At 35.5% G+C, this 22,689-nt stretch overlaps 2 protein-coding genes across 3 annotated transcripts in view; one reads left to right on the plus strand and one right to left on the minus strand.

The window, feature by feature from the left end:
* Positions 1-2,655: 2,655 nt before the first annotated feature.
* Positions 2,656-14,789, plus strand: LOC140743278 (putative serine protease K12H4.7). 2 transcript variants are annotated; one of them, XM_073074439.1, is made up of 9 exons: positions 2,656-2,674; positions 6,947-7,128; positions 8,202-8,437; positions 9,018-9,153; positions 10,058-10,205; positions 10,708-10,864; positions 11,211-11,343; positions 11,732-11,901; positions 13,419-14,789. In XM_073074439.1, the coding sequence occupies exons 2-9, from the start codon at positions 6,998-7,000 to the stop codon at positions 13,529-13,531; spliced, it is 1,224 nt and encodes a 407-aa protein (XP_072930540.1). In that variant the 5' UTR covers positions 2,656-2,674; positions 6,947-6,997; the 3' UTR covers positions 13,532-14,789. The 2 variants fall into 2 exon arrangements, with proteins under 2 accessions (XP_072930540.1, XP_072930539.1); XM_073074438.1 differs by lacking the exon at positions 2,656-2,674 and adding an exon at positions 3,645-3,972.
* A 434-nt stretch (positions 14,790-15,223) lies between these two features.
* Positions 15,224-22,689, minus strand: part of LOC140743290 (lysosomal proton-coupled steroid conjugate and bile acid symporter SLC46A3) — a 35,813-nt gene continuing 28,347 nt past the window's right edge. The window contains exons 8-9 of the mRNA XM_073074451.1: positions 21,384-21,540; positions 15,224-20,094 (exon numbers count right to left, since the gene is read on the minus strand). Of these exons, the coding sequence (XP_072930552.1) occupies positions 20,010-20,094; positions 21,384-21,540 (242 nt within the window). The 3' untranslated portion in view covers positions 15,224-20,009. The remainder of the gene's footprint in view (positions 20,095-21,383; positions 21,541-22,689) is intronic.

The following is a 22,689-nucleotide window of genomic DNA, read 5'->3' on the forward strand; positions in this document are numbered from 1 at the left end:
TATAATTTTTTTTTTGCCATGGCCTCTGTCATATTTGAATTAATTTTGAAGTCATGACGTGCCACTAAAGAAGTAAAGAGTCGTTTTGCATGTAATAGACAGTGATTGCCTTAGTTTATTAATAATCAAAATCATTTATTCATTTGTCAGTAAGGATTACAATAATTTATAAGGTTTGCACTTTGGGAACAACGCTTACTGTGCCAAATATTAGCGTATAAATTATAACAAAATTTCTAATCTAACAAACACCACAATTACAAACAGTTACAAATTACGATAAACAATGAAAAATAATTAAATTTAAACTTTTTGTGCTATTTAGTAAATCAGATATATGTATGTGTTACGTGCATTACTTATCATCAAGATATTCATTAACTGTTTAGAAACATTTCTCTATAAGGTATGTTCGAATCTTTTAAATACGAAAGTATCTGACAATATTCGTATTTCTAACGGAATTTTATTGGATACATTCGAGACCTTTCCAAAAAAAAATTTTCTGAGTAAACGAGTGTTTGCATTTATACCAGTAAGTTTATGTATATGCATGACATGCTCGAGTTTTAAATGTAAACATTTGATTGTTTGCCTTAACAAATATTGCACATTCTAGTATATACAGGGCATTACAGGGCTGGTATAGTTAATATGTTTAATTTCTTGAAGTGTGGCCTACAAGAGTCATTTTGTCTAAAATTACACATTGCTCGTATGCATCGTTTTTGGGCTCGGAAGGCGAGTTCTCTGTCTGTGGAGTTTCCCCAAAATATTACTCCGTACCTTAACGGTGCAGCAACATAGCTGTGATATGCCATCATTACAGCTGTTTGATCTACTATATTTCGCAGTCTTCTTAAAAGATATGAGTATTTATTCAATGCTTTACAAACATAGTCAATATGATGTTTCTAATTTAGTTTTTTGTCAATATGTAAACCTAGAAATTTAAAATTATCTGTTTCTTCAATTTTATTACCTAAATAATTTATATCTACGCTTTTACTATCAATATTATTTTTATGATTAAAATTTAATTTTAAATTAATGATTAAAATTATTTTTACATATTTCACTGTTTCTTTTTCAAAATATTAATAGGCGAAAATATACTTACGTTCCACGTTGGCAGATGAATAGGGCAATAAAATATTATAGATGAAAATAGACAACAAAGGAAACATTTGAGTATCATCAGAACACGTTAATTAACTTACTTCTTCTTAATCTTTCTTTGTGCCGTGTGGCTCCAGCGGCGAATAGACCACCCCATACGTGCCCGTGGGTGTCGTAGAAGGTTTACCGGGTAGATGGGCAGCATCGTCTACTTGGGCATTTAACATCCTACTGCGACGGTCCCACTGGTTGCTGGGTTTGACACTGCCTGGCGTAATCCCCAAAGGTGTCCCGCTTGGTGCTATGATCTCTTCGTGGGATCTGCCTGGCTAGCTACCACCCTCAGGCCGAAGTCTACCGCTAATGACGACTCTTCGTGCTTCGGTAGTGCGTCTGGGAGCTAGATCATCCCCTACCCTCCCTTCTCATCCTCTATGGTGCTTGCGACGGCGTACTTTTCAGGTCCGGTGGGTCAATCTAGGCGTCGTTGCTCTCGGAGGCGTGGTGTATTAGCGCGGGAGCCAGGGAGACCCGGTGAAACGACTGAGAAAATGCTGCAGCAGTGTCCTTTGGCGGAGTCGGTGATTCTGGGTGACTTTAATGCCCACCATATTGAATGGCTGGGCTCCCGAATCACGGATTCCCGGGAGAACAGTGTATGACTTCTTCTTGGCATATGGGTTTTCCCAGGTCGTACCCGGTCATACTAAGGTGCCAGATATTGAGACCCATACTGCGTCTTTGCTTGATCTTCTGTTAACCAACCATCCTGATGATGGTAGTCATATAGGCTCCTCTTGGATCTTCTGACCATTGCTTGGTAAGTTCATCTGTGCCCTTGTCGCGTCCCACGGGGGCCCTACCTCCAGGGAATTGACAAGTTCTACTACAGTTCAGCAGATTAAGACGGGTTCCGGGAATTCCTGGCCTCATACCCGTGGAGGCAACTATGCTTCGTCTCGGGTGATCCTAGCACGTGCGCAGACTCTGTGGCTGACGTCATACGGCAGGGTATGGAATGCTTCATTCCAAACTCTGTCGTGTCCGTTGTGGGCGGCGTCAGCCTTGTTTTGATGGGCCTTGCGCTAGGGCTTCACGTCATAAGCAAGAGGCCTACTAAGTCCGAATATATAGAAATAGTCCGATTGTGCTTTGACAAAACTACTTTCACTTGTTGTTCTTGATTATTCTTAATAATACTATATAGTAAAATCACACTAGGTAATAAAAAACACGCCAGGAATATAAATAAAAACAATTTTTCTCTCAAACAGTATGAATATCGACGACGATAAACATTGTAACACGCTGCGTAACGTCATGTCAACCAATGGCAAAGCATTTTGCAGAATTTCGCTTGCATCCTATTGCTGCCTATTCTAATCCCGGGACTTATTTATATTAGAAGTGTATTTACGAAATGTACTATAGGTACAATGCATTTTATATGTTATATACAGACATGTACTGTTTATGAATACGTATATTTATTGTACCGAGTTTAGCCCACCATTCGCTGGGCGGCGCTCCTGTGGATACGTGTCCATTATATGACGTAAGATGGCTTTCTTTTCCTATATAAGTCTCTTTTTGCATGATACTTTTGTAGACCCATAGTCAATAGAAAGAAGCTTTTTATTTTAATTTAGCACTCTAATGTTGTTTGTGCCACTATCGTACCTTCGCTAGGAGTATAGGTGTTCTGTGGTCATGCCGTGCCGGAAAGTAATGATGTGCCGAGTCGTACATTATTGGTGTTCGAGTAGTTTAGTATTCATTTAAAAAAAAGAATCGAGTCTGTACTCGAGTCCAGACTACTCACAATGTACTCGAGTAACTTACGAAGTATTCCAGTACTTTGTACACATAGTCTAATAGAACGAAGACCAAAAAGAAAGTGCCTAATCTAAGCAAAATCAAACAAGTTGTTACTTGCACAATTGTTATTTTATTCATCGTTCATCATTCATTGTCGTTTGTCTATATAAGGTAAATAAAACTGGAGTTAGTGTTCGAGCACCGTCGGTATTCGAGTAGCACTGGTACTCGAGTATGCGAGTTTATGTAAGTACTCGAGTACTGACTCGCGTCGACCTGAATCGAACATCTCTACCGGAAAGCGGAAACCGGAAGTAGCCAACAGAGATTGGAGATGAGAGAAAAAATAAAAAAAAAAAATAGTAGAAACTAATGATGTGCCGAGTCGGCCATTTTTGGTATTCGAGTACTTTAGTACTCATATAAAAAAGAATCGAGTCAGTACTCGAGTCCAAAGTATTCAAAAAGTACTCGAGTACTTTGCACAACATACAGTCCAATAGCATGGAAGAGCAAAAAAAAACGTCACTCACTACACAAAATTAAACAAGTTTTTACTTGTACGAGTAGTAGTTGTAGTGTACGAGTATCGTCAGTATTCGAGTATTACTGGTACTCGAGTATCACTATTGGTACTCGAGTATGCGAGTTTATGTAAGTACTCGAGTACTGACTCGAGTCGACCTGACTCGGTACATCTCTAGTAGAAACTAGAAAAGTAACGGCTGTTCAGTGAGGTGGTCGTTGTTCACTTCTTCACCAATTTAACATATTTTAAGATTTGTTCATCTTACCATTTTATAGGTGTTAGTGCTAACAATACAATATAACACAATGCGTTTGTTTTTATTCATATTTATTTATCTACACATGTGGGTGTCTATTAACTCTTGGAAAAATTTCCGGCTTGGCCGTTCATATCGGGGCAACATAGGCGTGCCCGCTGGCGCTGACGACATCCAGCCTCCACCAGAAAAGTGGTTTTCTCAAAAGTTGGATCACTTCGCCCCTACAGACAAAAGAACATGGTTGCAAGTGGGTATTTTCATTATTTTAGATTTTTTGTATATCATTTATTTGTCGAATTGCCAGGAACCCTTTGTGATGTTCTTTGTCTTTTATGATGTTCTGCTGAAATTGTCCTCATCATCAATTCGGACATTATTATACACCATCAACCAGTTCGGATTGATGGTGATGATGTGATGGTGATGGGTTGAGTGGGTGTCATCTCATTTAAGCAACAACATCATCATAACTCCACCATTAGTATGGTGGTACAAGTGCGGATTGCTAGATTGCAAACAATTTTTTTTTGGAACTCGTCAATAGCTTCCTTACAATAAATGTATTTAGTTTAAGATGTGCAATTGGTTTTTTGCACATCTCTTAAAGTATTAAAGAATGTGTGTATGTTCCTCGGATATAAGGACTGATTTGTTCTAGAAATTATACATAGTATAAAATATATGAACATGAAAAAAGAAAATTATACATTTTACTTATTAAAAAGTGATCTTTGTGGTGAAGCGATCACAAAAATGGTCAGAAATAAAGAGTGTTCTAATAGTAATAACTGCTCCTAGAGTTATGAATTCTCAATTGAGGACTCAATCAATAAAATCGGAAGCTCGACTGCTCGATCTTTGCACATTACAATGACAAATTTTTGTTCCAAAACCAACACCAGAGGCATTACATACAGATCAGTATGGACGATCAAATTCATTGATAGAATCTACTATTAATAGCTCATGCTCACTCCGTCAGTGAGTGAGCATGAGCCTCTTAGTCCGTACTAAGAGGGCGGGAACAGAAAGGTCAGTAGTCCCTTGGCCTCTTGTAAAATTAGATAAACTACTTAGACTGAGGGCTATATTCAACATTTCTCTCGTGGGCCTCTGACAGTCTTAGACTACCACTGAAAATAACAAATTGACTATTACTGCGCATGAGAATAATCAAGTTTCTCTGGTTAAAGACATTTATTCTCAAGTTTTAGTAGGCAATACATTGAATAGATTGTTTATTAATAACAGGCATTCGAGTGGACCGCTTACCATCAGGTGTACAGCAAGCAGACAACATTAGTACATGTATACATTTGAGCAGACTCAGGCAAATGAGCGACTTATTAGCCAAGCATGAACAGAGAGTTGCACAAAGAGCCATGGAACGAGCTATGTAGGATATCTTGCTATGTGACCATGTCAGAAACGAACATATCCAACAAAAGACACTGCTTACAGATATAACTAGGGCAATTGCACAAAGAAAATGGAAGTGGGCGGGACATATCAGCAAATGCCAAGATGCAAGATGGGGAGAAGAGTTCTGTGGTGGAGGCCTAGGACTGGACACAGGAATGTGGGGCAACAGGCCTTGCGCTGGATGATATAGCTAATGTAGCGGGTAAAGCTTGGAAAACTAAGCCTAAAACCGAAAGTGGCGTGCATTGGAAGACACATACACTCAGCAGTGGGTGACAATCATAGATAATAATAATAAGTGTAGATATCTCACCGCCTTCTAATTGAAGGAAGCCACAAATGGCAAAATGGCTGACAAACAGACAACCATTTTCCTATTACGTCTCTGACTGTCATGGTGTAATTTGCGCGGAACAACGCCGCCACGTGCAGTAAAGTGGTGCAAAAACAACACGAAATTGAAGAACAAGTGCGGAGAAATATCGTTTCATTCACAAATGCTCTAATACCGCCATTTTTTTAATATTTGTCAAACATGAAAATAGATAACAGTGACAATTTCAATTGCCAAAACGGGTTACATTTTCTTGTTAGGAGTGAGTAATCTTTACTAATCTGTGCTGGCAATTGAGAAAGAAGAAGAAGAAGATGAAAAAGGAAACAGAGATCTTGTATCATTTTATGCACGCTATCAATCCATTACTATCCCACATTTGGGGATGTGTCTCCCTTCTTAAGGTGTTTGAGCCATAGTCTACATGAAGTTGTCAATTGAAAAGCTGAGTTCCTAATGCTTGGTTATCAATTTTTTCACCATCTACCAGATTTATCATCCTTGATCTGGCACATTGTAGCCATACTTTTTAGGGTAACATACCGAAAGGGTAAAAATGGAACCCTATTATTAAGTTCTCATAGTCTGTCCATCTGTAAAAGGGCTCTATCTCTTGAACCGTGACAGCCAAAAGCTTGATTTTTTACAGAGTATGTATATGGTGGCTGTTGTAACAATAAATACTAAGAATAAAAAATGCTTGAAAATAATGGAAATACTGAAAAATAGCAATGGTAATGGGGTTTGCCATACAAGAAACTGCTATATTTCGACGTTTTTCGTTTTATCTATTGAACTGTAATAAGTAGTTCAAATTTAGACTATGCATTAACTTCTATAGCTACTATGTTTACAAATACTAAAAAAAAACTAATGAAAATTTGTTGGTAATGAACCCTCCATGTAGGATTCAACACAACTCACACTTGGACAATTATTTCCATCTAACAACAGTAGTGTTAGGCACTCCTGCGTTCTGGTTTGAAAGGTGTGGTAAAAGGAAAAACAACTATGAGGGGCAGTCCAACCTAGTCCCAATGGGTAGCAATAGCTTAACTCAGTTGTGATGAGCTGTGTGTGGTAGAACCCTTTGTGGTTCCACTCCGGTAGCACCACCGCCGCACCTATTTCTGCCCAGCAGTGTTAAGCACGGCTGTGTTCTGGTTTGAAGGGTGTGGTAATGGAGACATACTTTTCCGAGGCGTTCCAGCTTAGTCCTCAGGGGTAGCGGCGCATCTGTGGCCGACCTTAGGTAGGAATATCTAATCCTATCTGTGGTTGATTACAGATCTCTATGGACGGCAGTAGCCACTTACCATCAGGTGGACTGCATGCTCGTCTGCTACTCCTATATTATAAAAAAAGGAGAACTACATGCTTGTTTGAAAACTGGATAACAATTTATATTTATGATAAATAAATTTATTTTGTAAATGTAACTGAAGTAATTTTTTTGTTGTTACAGAGGTTTTACATAAACTACAATTTTTATCAGAAAGGGGGGCCTATTTTCTTAATGATTGGAGGCGAAGGTCCTGCTGATGCTCGTTGGATGATCAAGGGAGCATGGTTAGAGTATGCTGAGAGTGTCAACGCGTTGTGCATTATGCTTGAACATCGCTACTATGGGAAGAGTTACCCTCTGCCGTAAGAAATTTATCATTTACTATACATATATACTGTGTAACTAAATCTACTTGTAAATTCAGACATATGTGTTTAGGATACCACATTGAAGTTTACCATTATTAAGTAAAGTTCTATTTCTAAATAGTAATGAAATAATTTAAAAAACCTGGGTTTTTTTTTGGAAAACATGTAACAGGAATTATATTATGTGATAATTTGTAATTTGATGCATGAGTATTTCTTGCACATGGCTCTTGTTTGTGTCAAATTTTGTATCTTTGCTTATGTATTGGTACACATCACATCATCACGGACCTTCTGATGATTTAATGTGCTAAATAGGACTAGTTAGATGTTAGATCCACAATACATACACTGATACATACAATATTGATGGCGACTATCTATTTTTTCGCAGTTTTATATTTAATTACTTAGTTAACAAATTAGATATGTATGTATTTATCTCACAGTTGTTTATACTATTGAGAGCTAAATAGATAAATCTACACAAAGTATAATTATATTCCTTCGTTATCTACAATATATGTTTTTGTTCATTTAAATCGTAAATTAACAAAGAAATGGCACATTGTACACAGATAAGTAGAATTATCTATTGAATGTTTGACTTACGACGCAATTTAACAATAATGGTTATTATTTTGTTATTTAAAGCCACTTAAGTGATTACATAAATTGAATAATAATCCGCAAATGTGACTCTACTTATAAACGGTTTTATATAAGAAGTTTGTGAGATACAATGTCAACCACAGACCTGTATTAGGTACAATACAGGTCTGTGGTCGACTCTATATCCTCTTTCTAAGTCTGTTACTTACTTAATAATAATTAACTCCAACAAATAGAAATGTTTATTAACTTTTATTCATATGACATGTCATAGATGGGGTTGTTGAGTTAAAAAAAATATGAACTACCTTCACTTGAGGTAACATAATTAATTTTACATTATTACAAAATTGGATTAAAATTATATTTGATTTCTTTTCCTATTATAATAATATATAACTTATTTTAGGTATGAACATTTTTTCTATCCTGTAACAATATGTATTTTATTTTAGGGATATGTCTGTAAAAAACCTAGAATACTTGTCGTCAAGGCAAGCACTGGCCGATTTAGCGAACTTCATAGGTTCCATGAATCAGAAGTACGACTTTCCGGCGGACGTGAAGTGGATTGTCTTCGGCGGTTCCTACCCTGGCTCTATGGCAGCTTGGATGAGGCTGAAGTATCCGCACATGGTTTATGCCGCCGTGTCCTCCAGTGGGCCCCTCAAGGCTAAGATGGATTTCCAAGGCACGTAACTACCTGCCTTTCCTACCTACCTTTTTAGGGTTCCATACCCACAGGGTAAAAACGAAACCTTATTACTAAGCCTCTGCTGTCTGTCTGTCACAGGGCTTTATCTCCTGAACCGTAATAGAGAGATACTTTAAATTTTTACAGACTATGTACTTATATAAGCCTATAAGGAACTATAACAACATATAATAAAAATATTAAAAAGGTTAAAAAGAAATGAGGGTTGCCATAATAATAAACCGTAATTGGTTGAACCGTAATGGATATACAGTTAAAAAAAAAGTCAACAAAATTTTGGTGGTGGAACCCTTCACGTGGGAGTTCCACTTGCATTTTGGCCATATTATTTTTACCAACCTTTTATAGGGAGAAAATAAGTGGAATTTATTTACAAATCATGAGTGGATGCTTTAAATGTATCAACATTTATAGATATAGTAGTTGTGGTAAACAGTCAATTATATGCATATTAATTTACCTAAGTCCTAGGTAAAGGTCCTTGTCTATTAAATTACATTCAATGTAATGCAACATATCATTTACAACAGTCTAATTTTAACGTTTTATATAACAGAGTACTACAAGGTGGTAGTACAGGCGGTCCACGACAAGACAGGCAACAACCAGTGCATCGACACAATGAAGCTCGCCCATAACGATATCGCAGTGTGGATAAATGTGCAGCCCGATGCCATAGAGAAGTCATTCAAGTATGTAGTTATCAATTATTTATTATTATTTTATAATACAGGAGTAGCAGATGAGTATGCACTCTACCTGATGGTAAGTGGCTCGTGCCATGGACACCTGTTATCAACCTAAGACCGGATTAAACATTATTCTTTGTGGTCGGTCACAGATGCGCCGCTACCCCTGAGGACTGAGCTGGAACACCTCTGAAAAGTATGTCCCTTACCACACCCTTCAAACCAGAACACAGCAGCGCTTAACGCTCCTGTTATGAGGCAGAAATAGCTGTTATGTTGTTATCAACACTTTACTGCCTCCTGCCTATACTACCACTGGGTATGAGTTTCCTGTCAGTGTGAGAGAGGTGTAGGCCATAATCCACCATACTGGCCAATCTGGATTGGTAGAATTCACACATCTTTGAAACCTTTTTTTTAAAAGAACTTTCTAGTATGTCCCTCTAAGTTCCACCAGAAGCTGATGATGTTTCCTTACAATACTTTCCTTTACAGTTAAAGAAAATTATAATTAATTTTTCATATGCTACTCACATCGTAAAAATCTGAGCGATGTGCTGTAATATGTGATTTACACCTTTCGTGAATTCTGTATACATACATAATTTAATATACAGTTACATAATATAACATACAGTTTGAATGGGTAAGAATGTTTATTTTGAAACGGAGACAGAGATAATATCTATTACTAGCTGATTTGGCAAACATTGTGTTGTAAATAAAAAAATGTTAAAGGTGAACTATCCTTATCACTTAGGGGTATGAAAAATAGATAGTAGCCGATTCTCAGACCTACTGAATATGCATATAAAATTTGGTGAAAGTCGGTAAAGCCGTTTCGGAGGAGTACGGAAACTAACGATGTGACATGAGCTTTTATATATAAATTTTATTTTTCTAATAGACTGTGCAAGCAGCTGAAGAATGCTACAGCATTGGACATAAAAACCTTCTATAACACCATCGCTGACGACCTCGCCGAAGTGGTGCAGTACAATGAGGACAATCGGATCTCGGTTGAAGAGAAATACCGCAATATCACCATCAATACGGTAATTTTGTCACAAAGTAATTAACTTTTTTATTTAAAATGACCAGCTTTCTACATTTTTTTATTTTTTTTGTAATATCACTATCCATTATCTTTATCTTTTTTGACTTAGCTACAATCCATCTTCAGAATATGATTTAATGACAACAAATGAGAAAATAATTGTTTGAAATAACTGAATTATAATAATCTGAAATAAATTTATGATTTTTTGATTGAAGCCAGAAAATTTTAATTAAAGATATTTGGTGACATACTTCATATAAAAATACGATTGCTATTGTATATTTAATTATGTACTTAACAGACGGTTAATTTTGAGAGTAAAAATATAAATATTATACAGATATTATATTTGCAAAATAATAAAATACAAGTAAGAAACAGCGGTCTGAATCTGAATGTCTGTTACCACTATCAGTTTGGTGTTAGTTTACACTTCATTGTGTGACCGTGTCACTGACCTTTTGTATTACATTTACTAACTAGAGTATATTTATCAGGTATGCGACATGCTCACCGTTCCCAACTTCCCCCCTTCCTCGAAGCTTGCCAGCTTCACCAACTTGATGCTGGAGAGGTCCAAGCAAGAATGCCTAGACTACAGCTACGACAACATGATTGAACAACTGCAGTCTACAACCTGGACTCTTGATGGAGGTTAGTACTCTCCTTCCACAAATAAGGTTATTATAGGTGATGTAATGATGTCATTACAGTGGTAAGTGGATTATCGTAAGCAGGACTAAATAATTGTTTCATCTAATGTTTAAAATTTCATCTAATGTTAAAGAAACTTACTTGTATATGATTTAATTACTTGAAAATTTTGAATGACTATTAGATTATAAATCGGAGTATTCATACTTCCCACTTTATAAGATAAGCCCGTTGATGTGTCCTATTTCCGAGCGCGCTGTAACCATCCCTATGTTATTTCTTAGAAGGGATACATAAGAACATTCGATTACAATATAGATAACATACAAAATTCAATATATTGTAGGACGGCAGTGGTTTTACCAAACTTGCACGGAATTCGGCTTCTACCAAACCTCGTCGGGTGAAACGGAGATCTTCGGGAACGAGTTCGACCTGGAATACTTTGTGAAGCAGTGTCAAGACGTGTTCGGACCAAAGTGAGTATGAAAACAGGCCTGTAATGGATGGCAGTAGCCATTTATCATCAGGTACCATTTAGAAGGTGGTAGAACCCTTTGTGGTTCGACTCCGGCGGCACCACCGTAACACCTATTTCTGCCTAATAACAGCATTGTACTGGTTTGTAGTAAGGGAGACATACTTTTACCAGGGATTCCAGCTTAGTCCTCAGGGGTAGCGGCGCATCTGTGGCCGCCCACAGGGAGGAATATCTAATCCTATCTGGGGTTGATTACAGATGTCCATGGGCGGCAGTAGCCACTTACCATCAGGTGGACTGCATGCTCGTCCAATATTTAAAAAAATACGCTATCACGTATTACTGTAAACAAGTATGTTGTTTGAGTTGTGTGCTTTAACTTCTAGGTTCGACAAGACATTCATAGAAGCGAATGTGAAAGATACCAACATTTACTACGGCGGCACTGACATAGCTGCAACCCGAGTGCTGTACGTGCAAGGTTCCGTCGACCCCTGGCATGCTCTGGGTCTTACAGCCACTAAGGACCCCGAGTCACCCGTCATATATATCAATGGTACATATAAAACCTCGAATGGCCAACTTCTGCATTATTATATTTTGAATGTGGTATAACAGTGAATAGCCTAGTCATAGATAAGTATAGATATCTCACCGCCTTGTAATTGAAGGATGCCATTAAATTGCTTAAACGGCTGACAGTTCTGTCAGCCAATTAATGGCTGCCATGGTGTAATTTACGCGGAACAATGCCGACATGCGCAGTTAATTGGCGCAAAAACACGATATCGAAGAAAAAGTTCGGAGAAATATCGTTTCATTCGGAAATGATCTAAAAACTACATTGTTTAAATATTTCTCAAACACGAAAAAAGATAGTAACAATATCAATTGTCAAAACTGGTTACATTTTCTTGTTAAGAGTGAGTAATCTTCACTAATCTATTCACTAAGCCTAGTAGAGAAGCAGTGATAGCCTAGTGGTTAAGAAACTCGGCCTCTCGATTGAGGGTTCCGAGGTTCAAATCCCAGGCACGTACCTCTGATTTTTCAAAGTTTGGGTATTAGAATTTAATTATCACTACTTGCTAAACATTGTGAGGAAACCTGCATACCTGAGAGATTTAAAAAAAAAATCTCAAAGATATGTGAAGTCCACCAATACACACTTGGCCAGCGTGGTGGACTATGGCCTAATCCTTCATTCTGAGAGGAGACCCATGCTCAGCAGTGGGACAGTAACGAGTTGTTGATGATGATGATGATGGTATAACAGTAAGTTTTGGTTCGACTACATAGGCACCATTGTCACACTTATTTCTTGTACTATAGTTGATTCGTTTTAGTTTGGAAGGTATGGTAAGGGAGACAAACTGATATGAGAGTTTCAACTTACTGACCCCCGATTAATCTCTATTATTATTTGGGGTTTATTATGGATTTTCATTAGCAGCATACGTACCATAAAGTGGAGTTAGGAATGCATTATGGTTTGCATAAAAAAGAAAAAAATCCAAATCACTTTCATAATGTTCGAGAATAGTCACAAATAAGTTATACACCGGCTACAGACTCACGCGAGAAGTCTCGCCGAAAAATCTCGCGGAGAATTTGCGCGAGGACCGAGAAGGCATCTACACTCTCTACCTATACTATACCGTTCTCTTTTTTCGTCCGAGAAACACTTTGAAGCGGGCAAAATACCGACACCGATCGGAGAACAGGCGAGCGCAAGAACGAGAAGGCAAGATTCTCTGGTGTACTCGGGAATTCTCGGCGTGAGTCTGTAGCCGGTGTTAAACTAACAAGAAAGTCTGTAACATAATCTTTATTTATAAAATTGAAAATGTCTACTCTCTGATATTAATTACATAACCTTACTCTGGCATTGTGAAGGAGGTCGTAACAAAAATGTTATATATAAACTAGCTGACCCGGCAAACGTTGTCTTGCCATATAAATAAAGAAAATTTAAGGGTGAACAACCCTTACCACTTAGGGGTATGAAAAATAGATAGTAGCCGATTCTCAGGTCTCTTGAGAATTTTGTATATAAGATTTTTGTTGTTGCAGGCACCGCCCATTGCGCGAACATGTATCCGTCGACATCGCACGACCTGCCCGCTCTCCAAGCTGCCCGCGTCGCTATCCGCGATCAGCTGAACAAATGGCTGGAGACCGCCTGAGGCTACGCTCTGCCTCAGCTGACGTGTGGGTGTAATGAACCCGGTCTTAAATATCGGATAGTACGCATCTACTACACGTTGGTAACCATGAACTTTGGGTGGAATTTGAAATTCATGTACTATCTAGTCATCGCAGATATCGTGAACTGGAATTCGATACTTCGTTCGTTTACCTATACCTACATAAAGCAACTGGTGTCGCATTACATTGTGCTGTCAGACGACATTTATCAAGTCTCGCAATATATACAAGTTAAGTGGTTTTCGTGGTGGTGGTGGTTAGTATTTATTATTTTTAGGCTTGTGAACCACTTGATTGACAATCACCACGATGCACGTGACTGGCCCGAAATATATCTTCTGCAGTAAAGAAATGACGATTGCATATTGTCCAATCGTGACGTATTTACATGTATCAATTCCGCGTTAATATTGGTATAAGCTGAAGAATTCCTTCAATTTAGTAGTTAGTAGTCTTTACAGACCCAAGCTGTCTTCGAGCACGATGTTATAACTTTCATAATAATGGTATAGAACCAATTAATCTTGTTCTTGTAGAGTTTAAGAAATTCGGGTGCCAAATAAAAGATCTCATGTTACCGATTTCAAAATTCAAAATGTTTACGGAATACGATAGTTGATGTATGTGATATGATGGTTTTCCTATTATTTGTTCCATCAAAAATACTCTGATGACAATAACTGTCCTGTATTTTAAACTGCATGATATATTATTTTTAAGAGTTCTACAATTTAGTTTTTAAAAAGATGGCATTAGTACATATCATATGTTTCTTAGTACTTATGTTATAAAATAATATGAGTAACGTTAAAGGACTGTTATTGGCGGAATGTGTTTAGAGTAAAATTGAGTTTAGTTATAATAAATGTCCATTTAAAAATTGATTATAGGCTCTCTAAACTTAGTAGTAATGTAGTTGCTTTTGATCGATCTTCGCAAAAGTCAATCAAAAGCAACTAAATCAAAAATAATTCAAATATATGATTTTAAGATATTTTATTTTATAATCAAAGTTAGGCATTTGCCACGTAGCTTCATAAGGATTTCTAAATGTTTACTATTTCTATATAAGTCGATAATGTGTAAGATAATACATTTCAGAAATCATTCTGTAACTAATACCATAATAAAGAGTAATAGAATATGACCCAGGCGACCAGTTTCATGATACTATTTGTGGATTCCGATAATATCTGTAATGTATGAAATTTACTTGAAATAAATGTTTACTGCAAATGTGGATTTTATTAAAAATAAATTCAATTATGTTCCCTAACCTCACAGAAGTAACAAAGGAGATGTTTCAAAATGTATGGGCTCCCGGCCACCTTTTGTACACTATACTAAAAACTAAGAAAACATGCAAAGAACAATTTGTAAGGGTTCATTTTCTTCAAATCATGTTCGTTTAATTGTTTAAAAACAATAATTTACACAAACTTGCAACACAACAGTGGAAAAACATCATGGCGGTAGTGATTAAAGTAATAATGTCATTTGTCATTCTATTTTAACTTACTATATACATTATATACTTTTTAATATATTTTTTACGCAAATGGGCGTAGATATATAAATATTGTATTGTATAAATAAATACCAAAATATGTACTTCTATACCAATTTATTTTAGTTAAAACAGTTAAGTGTGTAAATAAAACAACTTTAAGTACACATTTAGATAATATTTTATTTATTCTTCACTTACGATACATTATTTATTCATTTTCAATATCTTCCCTTATCAATATTTTCATTCAATCATGTAGCAAGTTCTGTAATATCCTGTGACGAGCTCAGCCTAAACATCAAACTGCCAAATGCCAAATTTCAGCCCGATCCATCCAGTGGTTTGGGCTGTGCGTTGATAGATCACTACGTCAGTCACCTTTGAGTCATATACAGGGTGATTTTTTCAAATGGGCCTTCAGGGCCAAATCCGAAACTATAAGGATTAGCGAAAAATGTTGAAAGGACTTACGAGGCCGATTTTGATAAAAACTAAAACTGCATTATTAGTTTTTTAAAATATCTTTTTCCTTAGCCGGGAATCGAACGAGTTCATTTTGAAAAATATATTGATGATCCTTATAAGCTAGTGTCGCTTATAAGGATCAAATTCTGGGAAGTAATGTTATGTAACAAATTAAAGGAAAAGGACAATTTTGAAGAAAATACATATTTTTCCATACATCGCCATACTAATCCTTAAGGATTATTATTATACATAACAATAGATTTATGTATAATTCTTTAGAAACATACATAAGTCATACCATTGAAGAATTTGTTCGTAAATCAACTAATTATTCGATGTTATAATCATAGGTACGGCTAAGTATGAGAAAGTAATAGTTTGGCAAATAAATTACCGCCGTTTTAAGGCTATTTTAAAAATAAAAATAGATAAATGATTAAATAGTAAATTGTTATTGTTTGTTGTTTATAACTACGTCTCAACAGTAAATATGATTTTCTATATCTCTTTATTTAGTTATCATTCGGATTTGACTCGAAAAAGACATTCTCGCAAATTGTCAATTTTACATCTGTATTAAACGAAACTCCGCCCATAGCAAGTTAAATCTATTATAATGGTCCTAACAGTAACCTTAACTAAGTCGGACATAACAATATAAATCCTTGAAGAACAAAACGTCCATTTCGAATGATTTGAAGCATTGAGACAAAAAAAAATTGTTAATACGCGAAATTCTTAAATTTAAAAAATCAAGTAATCAAACTAATATTGTTACAGGTGATGATATGATAATGATGAAGCGAATAAGATGAAATGGAGTCAATATATTAATAGGCCCAATTGGATACCAAAAAAACACAGCCGGTTTTGTTCCAAACATTTTACTGATGACTCATTTGTGCCAAATAATATGAAAAGATGGAGACTTCTAATATAGGATACCATTTTTACATTGAACATACCGAAAGATACAGACTACTTCATACTGGTATCTTCTAAAATTACTCATTTGACTTATATTACATGCCATAATATACCTAACAACTCACATAGGGAGATTTTTTTATTTCATTTATAGTCGCCTACTTTATTGTTATAATAATTTTATATTTTTTTCTATTAAATTAATAAATGTTTAATACCTAATTGTTGTATAAATGGCGTAATTATAAATTATGATATTTGCGTGTAATTTTGTATTTAAATAATAATAATTAATACTTTAACTTTATAATAATGTTGTACGTCACTTGTTGTACGGTGACAAAATGCACAGTATTGTATTGATAAAATATGGATATTAAGCATTTCACAAATTTATTTAATAATAATAATTCACATACATATGTGCATATGTGAATGCATCTTCTATATTTATTTTTAAAGTTACAGAATAAATTTTGTTCGCTTTATTTGCCTTTTATATAATACATGAGACCCGCGGCTTTACCTGCGTTAGTAAGGAACATCACCATGAAGTGATTGACGACCCGCGTCACCATACTGGTCTGACGCGCAGAGGGTCCCGGGTTCGATCCCCGGTCAGACAGAAATCTAAATGATGATCTAGGTTTCTGGGTCTGGGTGTTTGTGTATTTGTCTCTGTGTGTGTCCATGGCACCCACGATACAGGGAATCCTAGTATGGGGCTGTGAGTGTAGAAAGCGTTACTCTCGACTTATAAACAGAAGAAAATAGCTTCGAAAATAAGGCGACTCAACTGTAGGAGGTAGAGATATGACATCCCAGACTTATTTGTAGTTATAGGTCTACAATTTATTATACAGTAGAATCCGTTTACTATGACTCCGTATATATTGACCAACCGCTTATTATGACGTAATTAGACAGAAAGTTTGATTTTCATATAAAATTCTTTGTAAAAAATCAGATATAATGACTTCCCTTAGAGTGACATGTCGCTTATTATGACCCATTGTCGATAAATTTTGTCCGGTTTTAATGACCGACATGACGACATGATTTTTTAAATCTTCGGTAATGTTCGTTGATCTTTGTTGTTGATTGAAGGTGGTAGAACCCTTTGTGGTTCGACTCCGGCGGCACCACCGCCACACCTATTTCTACCTAATAACAGCAGTGTTAGGCGCTGCGAGTGTTAGATATTCCGACCTCAGGTAGGAATAGCATTTGAACAATGGAAGAATCGTTTGGAGAAGTGCGTTTTGGTCAATGGCGAATACTTTGAAGGTGATCAAAATTTGGTGTTAAAATATTGAGAAATAAAGAAGTTATGACGAAATTCCCTTATTTTTGGGTCCCCTTTGTATATTGTTGTCTACCAAAGACCAATAAAATACAATAATAAACAATAAAGGCAAAAATTTAATAAATTGAGCATTAATAACAGGCTACAGAAAACTTCAATTATATAGTTATTCTGTCATCAGGTTACCAATAGAATACTGTGTGTACAGATGACCCAATAATCGCGACATTACATGTACGTAAATCTTATTTACCAAGTGGATGGTGGTAAAAGTCCGAAATAAATGATTTTAGATTATTTCGGGCTTTTACCATTCTCATTGTCTTTTACCATCGGGCTTGGGATCTACCGTAAGATATATATTAAATTGCTAATAAATTTTATAACAACAATGTTAAAGAAATAACTTGTATAGCTTATTAATTTTGCTAATAAATACGTTATGTTGTATTATATGTTTAAACATATAAATTACTAGCTGACCCGGCAAACTTTGTACCGCCTCAAACTCTATTTATCAAATATATTTCATATAAAATATAGCCTTTTTACTCGTGGATAATGTAGCTTTCGAATGGTGAAAGAATTTTTAAAATCAATCCAGTAGTTTTTGAGTCTATTCATTACAACCAAAGAAACAAAGAAAGTTTTCCTCTTTATAATATTATATATAGTGTAGATTTTTTTGTTATCTTAATTTGTAATCTTATTATGGATCTCATTAAAAAAATATATATATTTTTTTTTGTTACGTAACTAGTTACTTCCGGATCATTTCGATAACTTTATGCTTAAATGCTTATCTTCAGTACAATAATCTATAATGTATGTAACAGGAACGGCATCATCCAAATATATTCATAAAACTACATATTTTTACACTCGAAGATACCAATATAAGTTAAATGCCCATATTAAATACGTGATAGATTGAAAATAATGCTTACTAGGTTGATATATGATAATAATGATATCTAATATAATTATTATACGGAGATACATTTCACTAGGGACATAATACGTTATAATAGAAACAAAGTAAATGACGTATTTATACCTATAACTTTATCCAAGCATTAGCGCTAAAAAATTGACATAAAAATGCGTGGTAGCACCGGAAAATTGACCTGAAATCGTTTCTTGCTACACTAAGAAGAGCACTTGAAAACTGACTAAAGGTTCTTATCATAAAAGTGGATTATCTAGCATAATCACATTTTCACAATATGTGACAAAACTGCTAAAGTTAATAGTCCGACCAACTTTTCTGAAACAGGTATGCTTTACTGTGTATGGTCATTTGTTGCCAGTTTCATGAGCAATTTTCAGTTTGGCCTTGTCAAGAGTTTTACATAAAACTAAAATTAAATGGATAATTATTTCAGGATCAACAGGATCTTAATTACATGTTAAATAGTCATCATGCATAGAAATGTAAAAGTTAAAATTTTCCATTTAGGTGGTTTCGACAACCTAGTTACGATCAACGGTAACACAAAAGTTTGTCGGATTGTTTTTAAATGTATACCAGATGTATACCGTATTATAAGTCTGATTCATACTCAGGTGTCCAAAATGTAAAACTTTAACAAACTCAACAAAAACTTTAATAAACTTTATAAACACAATATAAGAAAATCGCTATGAAAATTAGAAAACATTCGAGTTCGATCACGATCACGAAAACGAATAACATCGGCTACAAAATTTGAAAATGGCTCCACAAAAAATCGTTTGGATCCCGATTGTGTTACCATTATCACATTTTAATTTTCTACCATAAACCTTTTTTTTTCATTATTATGATTGTACGGTACGAAATTGAGTTAATATAAATATTGGAAAATGTGAGTTGATCTTAATTTATTTAGATTATTATTTTATTACCGTTGTATTACTTTATACCTTACCGTTGTATTGTCAAACATAAGAAACTACCGATTGAAACGTATTTTTTGATAGGGCATTTCCTTTGTTTACATTTTGGACGTCTAATTATAAATCGGTCGATATTTTACTCGTAATGCACCGTACTTCGTTCTCTATGTGTATTGTCACGTCATTTTACCTCCGAATAACAACAATCTTTCTCTATACAAATATAAACATTAAAATATTTTGCTACTATATATAAATTCACTTGTATAAATATACCATGTATGGGCCGAGCACTGATTTATCACATATAGGTATATTTTTAAATATTAAAATCTCGTTCCATAATTTTACAATTTAAGATTAACTATCACGTTGATGTCTTAGATATGCGTCTCTCATCTTGGTCTAAGTACGATTCAATTCTACCCCCTTTCAACATACATTCCATCGCCCTGAAAGAAATAAAATGTCAGATTTAGTATTTATTAAAACGTAGCCAACACGAATTTTACGTTAGTTATTTTGTATGAATTATATTCTCGGATAAATAATTCTTACGCCCATTATTGATATTCAAGCCGTCCATTGTTTGTACCAAAGATTGAAATTCGTCATATTCTACCATAAGAAGTATGAAGTAATTGCCAAATGTCGTTAGTGGGCTTCTAACCAATAAAATATAAAATGTGGGGACTCTTAAGATAAAGAAAAAAATAATTTGGTACCTTATAGTCGTCATAATTTAATAGGTCCATTTAGACCATGCCATCCTAATGTCATTAATGTTTTAAACTAACTTTGTAGTAGGCAGTTTCCGACCACATGACTTCTAGAGGTTTTAGCTTCAAAGCATTCGGAAGAAACCATAATCGATTAACTATCAAGTGATCGAAACTTAGAATTATCAATGATTAATTTATTATTAATCCCTTTATCATCACAACAACATCAAGACTTTGTTTCTTAATTAATGATAAAACGAAAAAAATGCAGTTTACGATAGCACGAGCGATGCTTTATTTAATCTTCTAAACATGATTAAATTTTTAAATTACACTAGAATTTATTTTTCTTTTCTCCTTTTATTAAATCTTTAGATGATTTAGAAAAATATTAAATAAATATTATGTTTACAAAATATTAAGTAATCACAATACGATGTGGAGTTGTAATCGATTTGTCGTAAAAATCGGTTTCTTTGGTTATCGATTTGTATATCACACGCTTAGTGCCTATCGATGGCATGTGTTAAAATAGGCCTATTAAATTGCGACGACTATAATTGGACATGCCTCAGGCTGATTACACTTGCCGTTTAAAAATTCATTAGATACATTCGTTACTACCTCCAAAATTGAAGTGGGAAAGTTTAATAGCTGTTAAATATATCGCATGTGATGGGACTTAATAAAAGAGCTTAAAATATGAGGACCTATTATAGAAAATTTGCACCCAACTGCTGCCCGCTCTCGCCCGCGGTACATAGCTGCGTTAGTGTGCCTTTACGGTGCTACTGAGTATATGCTTGTAGTTGTGTTCGTCCACATTGGCTCTCTGACTACTCCTGCGCGCAACAACTTCAGAGCGGACAAGAAGTTTGGCGCGGACTATACATGTTTGTAGGGGACGACTGGAATCCTTAGTGTCTTTTATTATTATTAAGCCTTTATTGCCAACTTGATTTCCACTATTACATAATAATTTACATAGTGTCTATGGTAGAAATTGAATTAACACTTACATTGCCAGTAAGAAGACCGCGACTTGCGTGGCGACGGTGAAATAGAAGAATGTGTTCGGGGAAGTGTCGAGGGTGGCGTTGTAGATCTGGGAGTACACTATCGAGGCAACGAGGCCCACTGCCTTCTCCATCACAGACAGGAACGCATAGGCCACACCTGCCGATGATATACAAGAAAAATATTTACGCGATGAATTATGAAATAGGAGTAGCAGACGAGCATGCAGTCCACTTGATGGTAAATGGCTACTGTCGCCCATGGACATCCGTAATTAACCCCAGATAGAATTAGATATTCCTACCTGAGGTCGCAGATGCGCCGCTACCCCTGAGGACCAAGCTGGAACGCCTCGGATAAGTATGTCTCCCTTACCACACCCTTCAAACCAGAACACAGTAGTGTTTAACAATGCTGTTATGAGGTAGGAATAGGTGTGGCGGTGGTGTCGCCGGAGTCGAACCACAAAGGGTTCTACCACCTTCAACTATCTCCTTCTCTCCTCTTGTAACTATTTATTTCCTTGGCCTGATACCCACGAGCCACACGCACCCACTTAACGTCACGCGGACGTGGATACAAAATGACCAATATCGAAAATTGTATAAAAAACGATATATTTTTCTTCTATCAGTACACGACGATATTTTGTAAATTGCCTATTAAAAAGGAATACTTTGTAAATTAAAATAATGTATATACAGGGTGAATTTTTCAAATAGGCCTTCAGGGCCAAATCCGAAACTATAAGGATTAGCGAAAAATGCTGAAAGGAGTTACGAGGCCGATTTTGATAAAAACTAAAACTGCATGATTAGTTTTTCAAAATATCTTTTTCCCTAGCCGGGAATCGAACGAGTTCATTTTGAAAAAAAATACACATTCTATATTATTTCAGTATCTGATAGTGTCGCTTATAAGGATCAAATTCTGGGAAGTAATGTTATGTGACAAATTAAAGGAAAAGGTTTTTTTTTAAAGAAAATACATATTTTTTCATACTAATCCTTAAGGGTTATACATAACACATGACTAAAATACTTATGGCTTAATATCCTTAAATATTATACATAAGTCGTAAAATCGAGGAATTTGTTGGTTAATCAACTAATTCTTCGATGTTATGACCATGACACGACCATGACATAAAGTAAATAAAAAAGAGTGCATGTATCAATATGTATATTAATGATTATTGTTACGTCGGTTAGTCAAAATCGACAGATTACAATATTGCCGATTTTCTAGCACTATTAGGTCGAGAAATTCATTATTTTCAGCATCTAACGTACAAAGTTTTATTACGAC

The sequence above is a fragment of the Epargyreus clarus genome, unplaced genomic scaffold (assembly GCF_041222505.1).
Source record: "Epargyreus clarus isolate Ecla_fem2 unplaced genomic scaffold, WU_Ecla_fem_2.2 ptg000007l, whole genome shotgun sequence".
In the NCBI taxonomy this organism is placed as follows: Eukaryota; Metazoa; Arthropoda; class Insecta; order Lepidoptera; family Hesperiidae; genus Epargyreus; species Epargyreus clarus.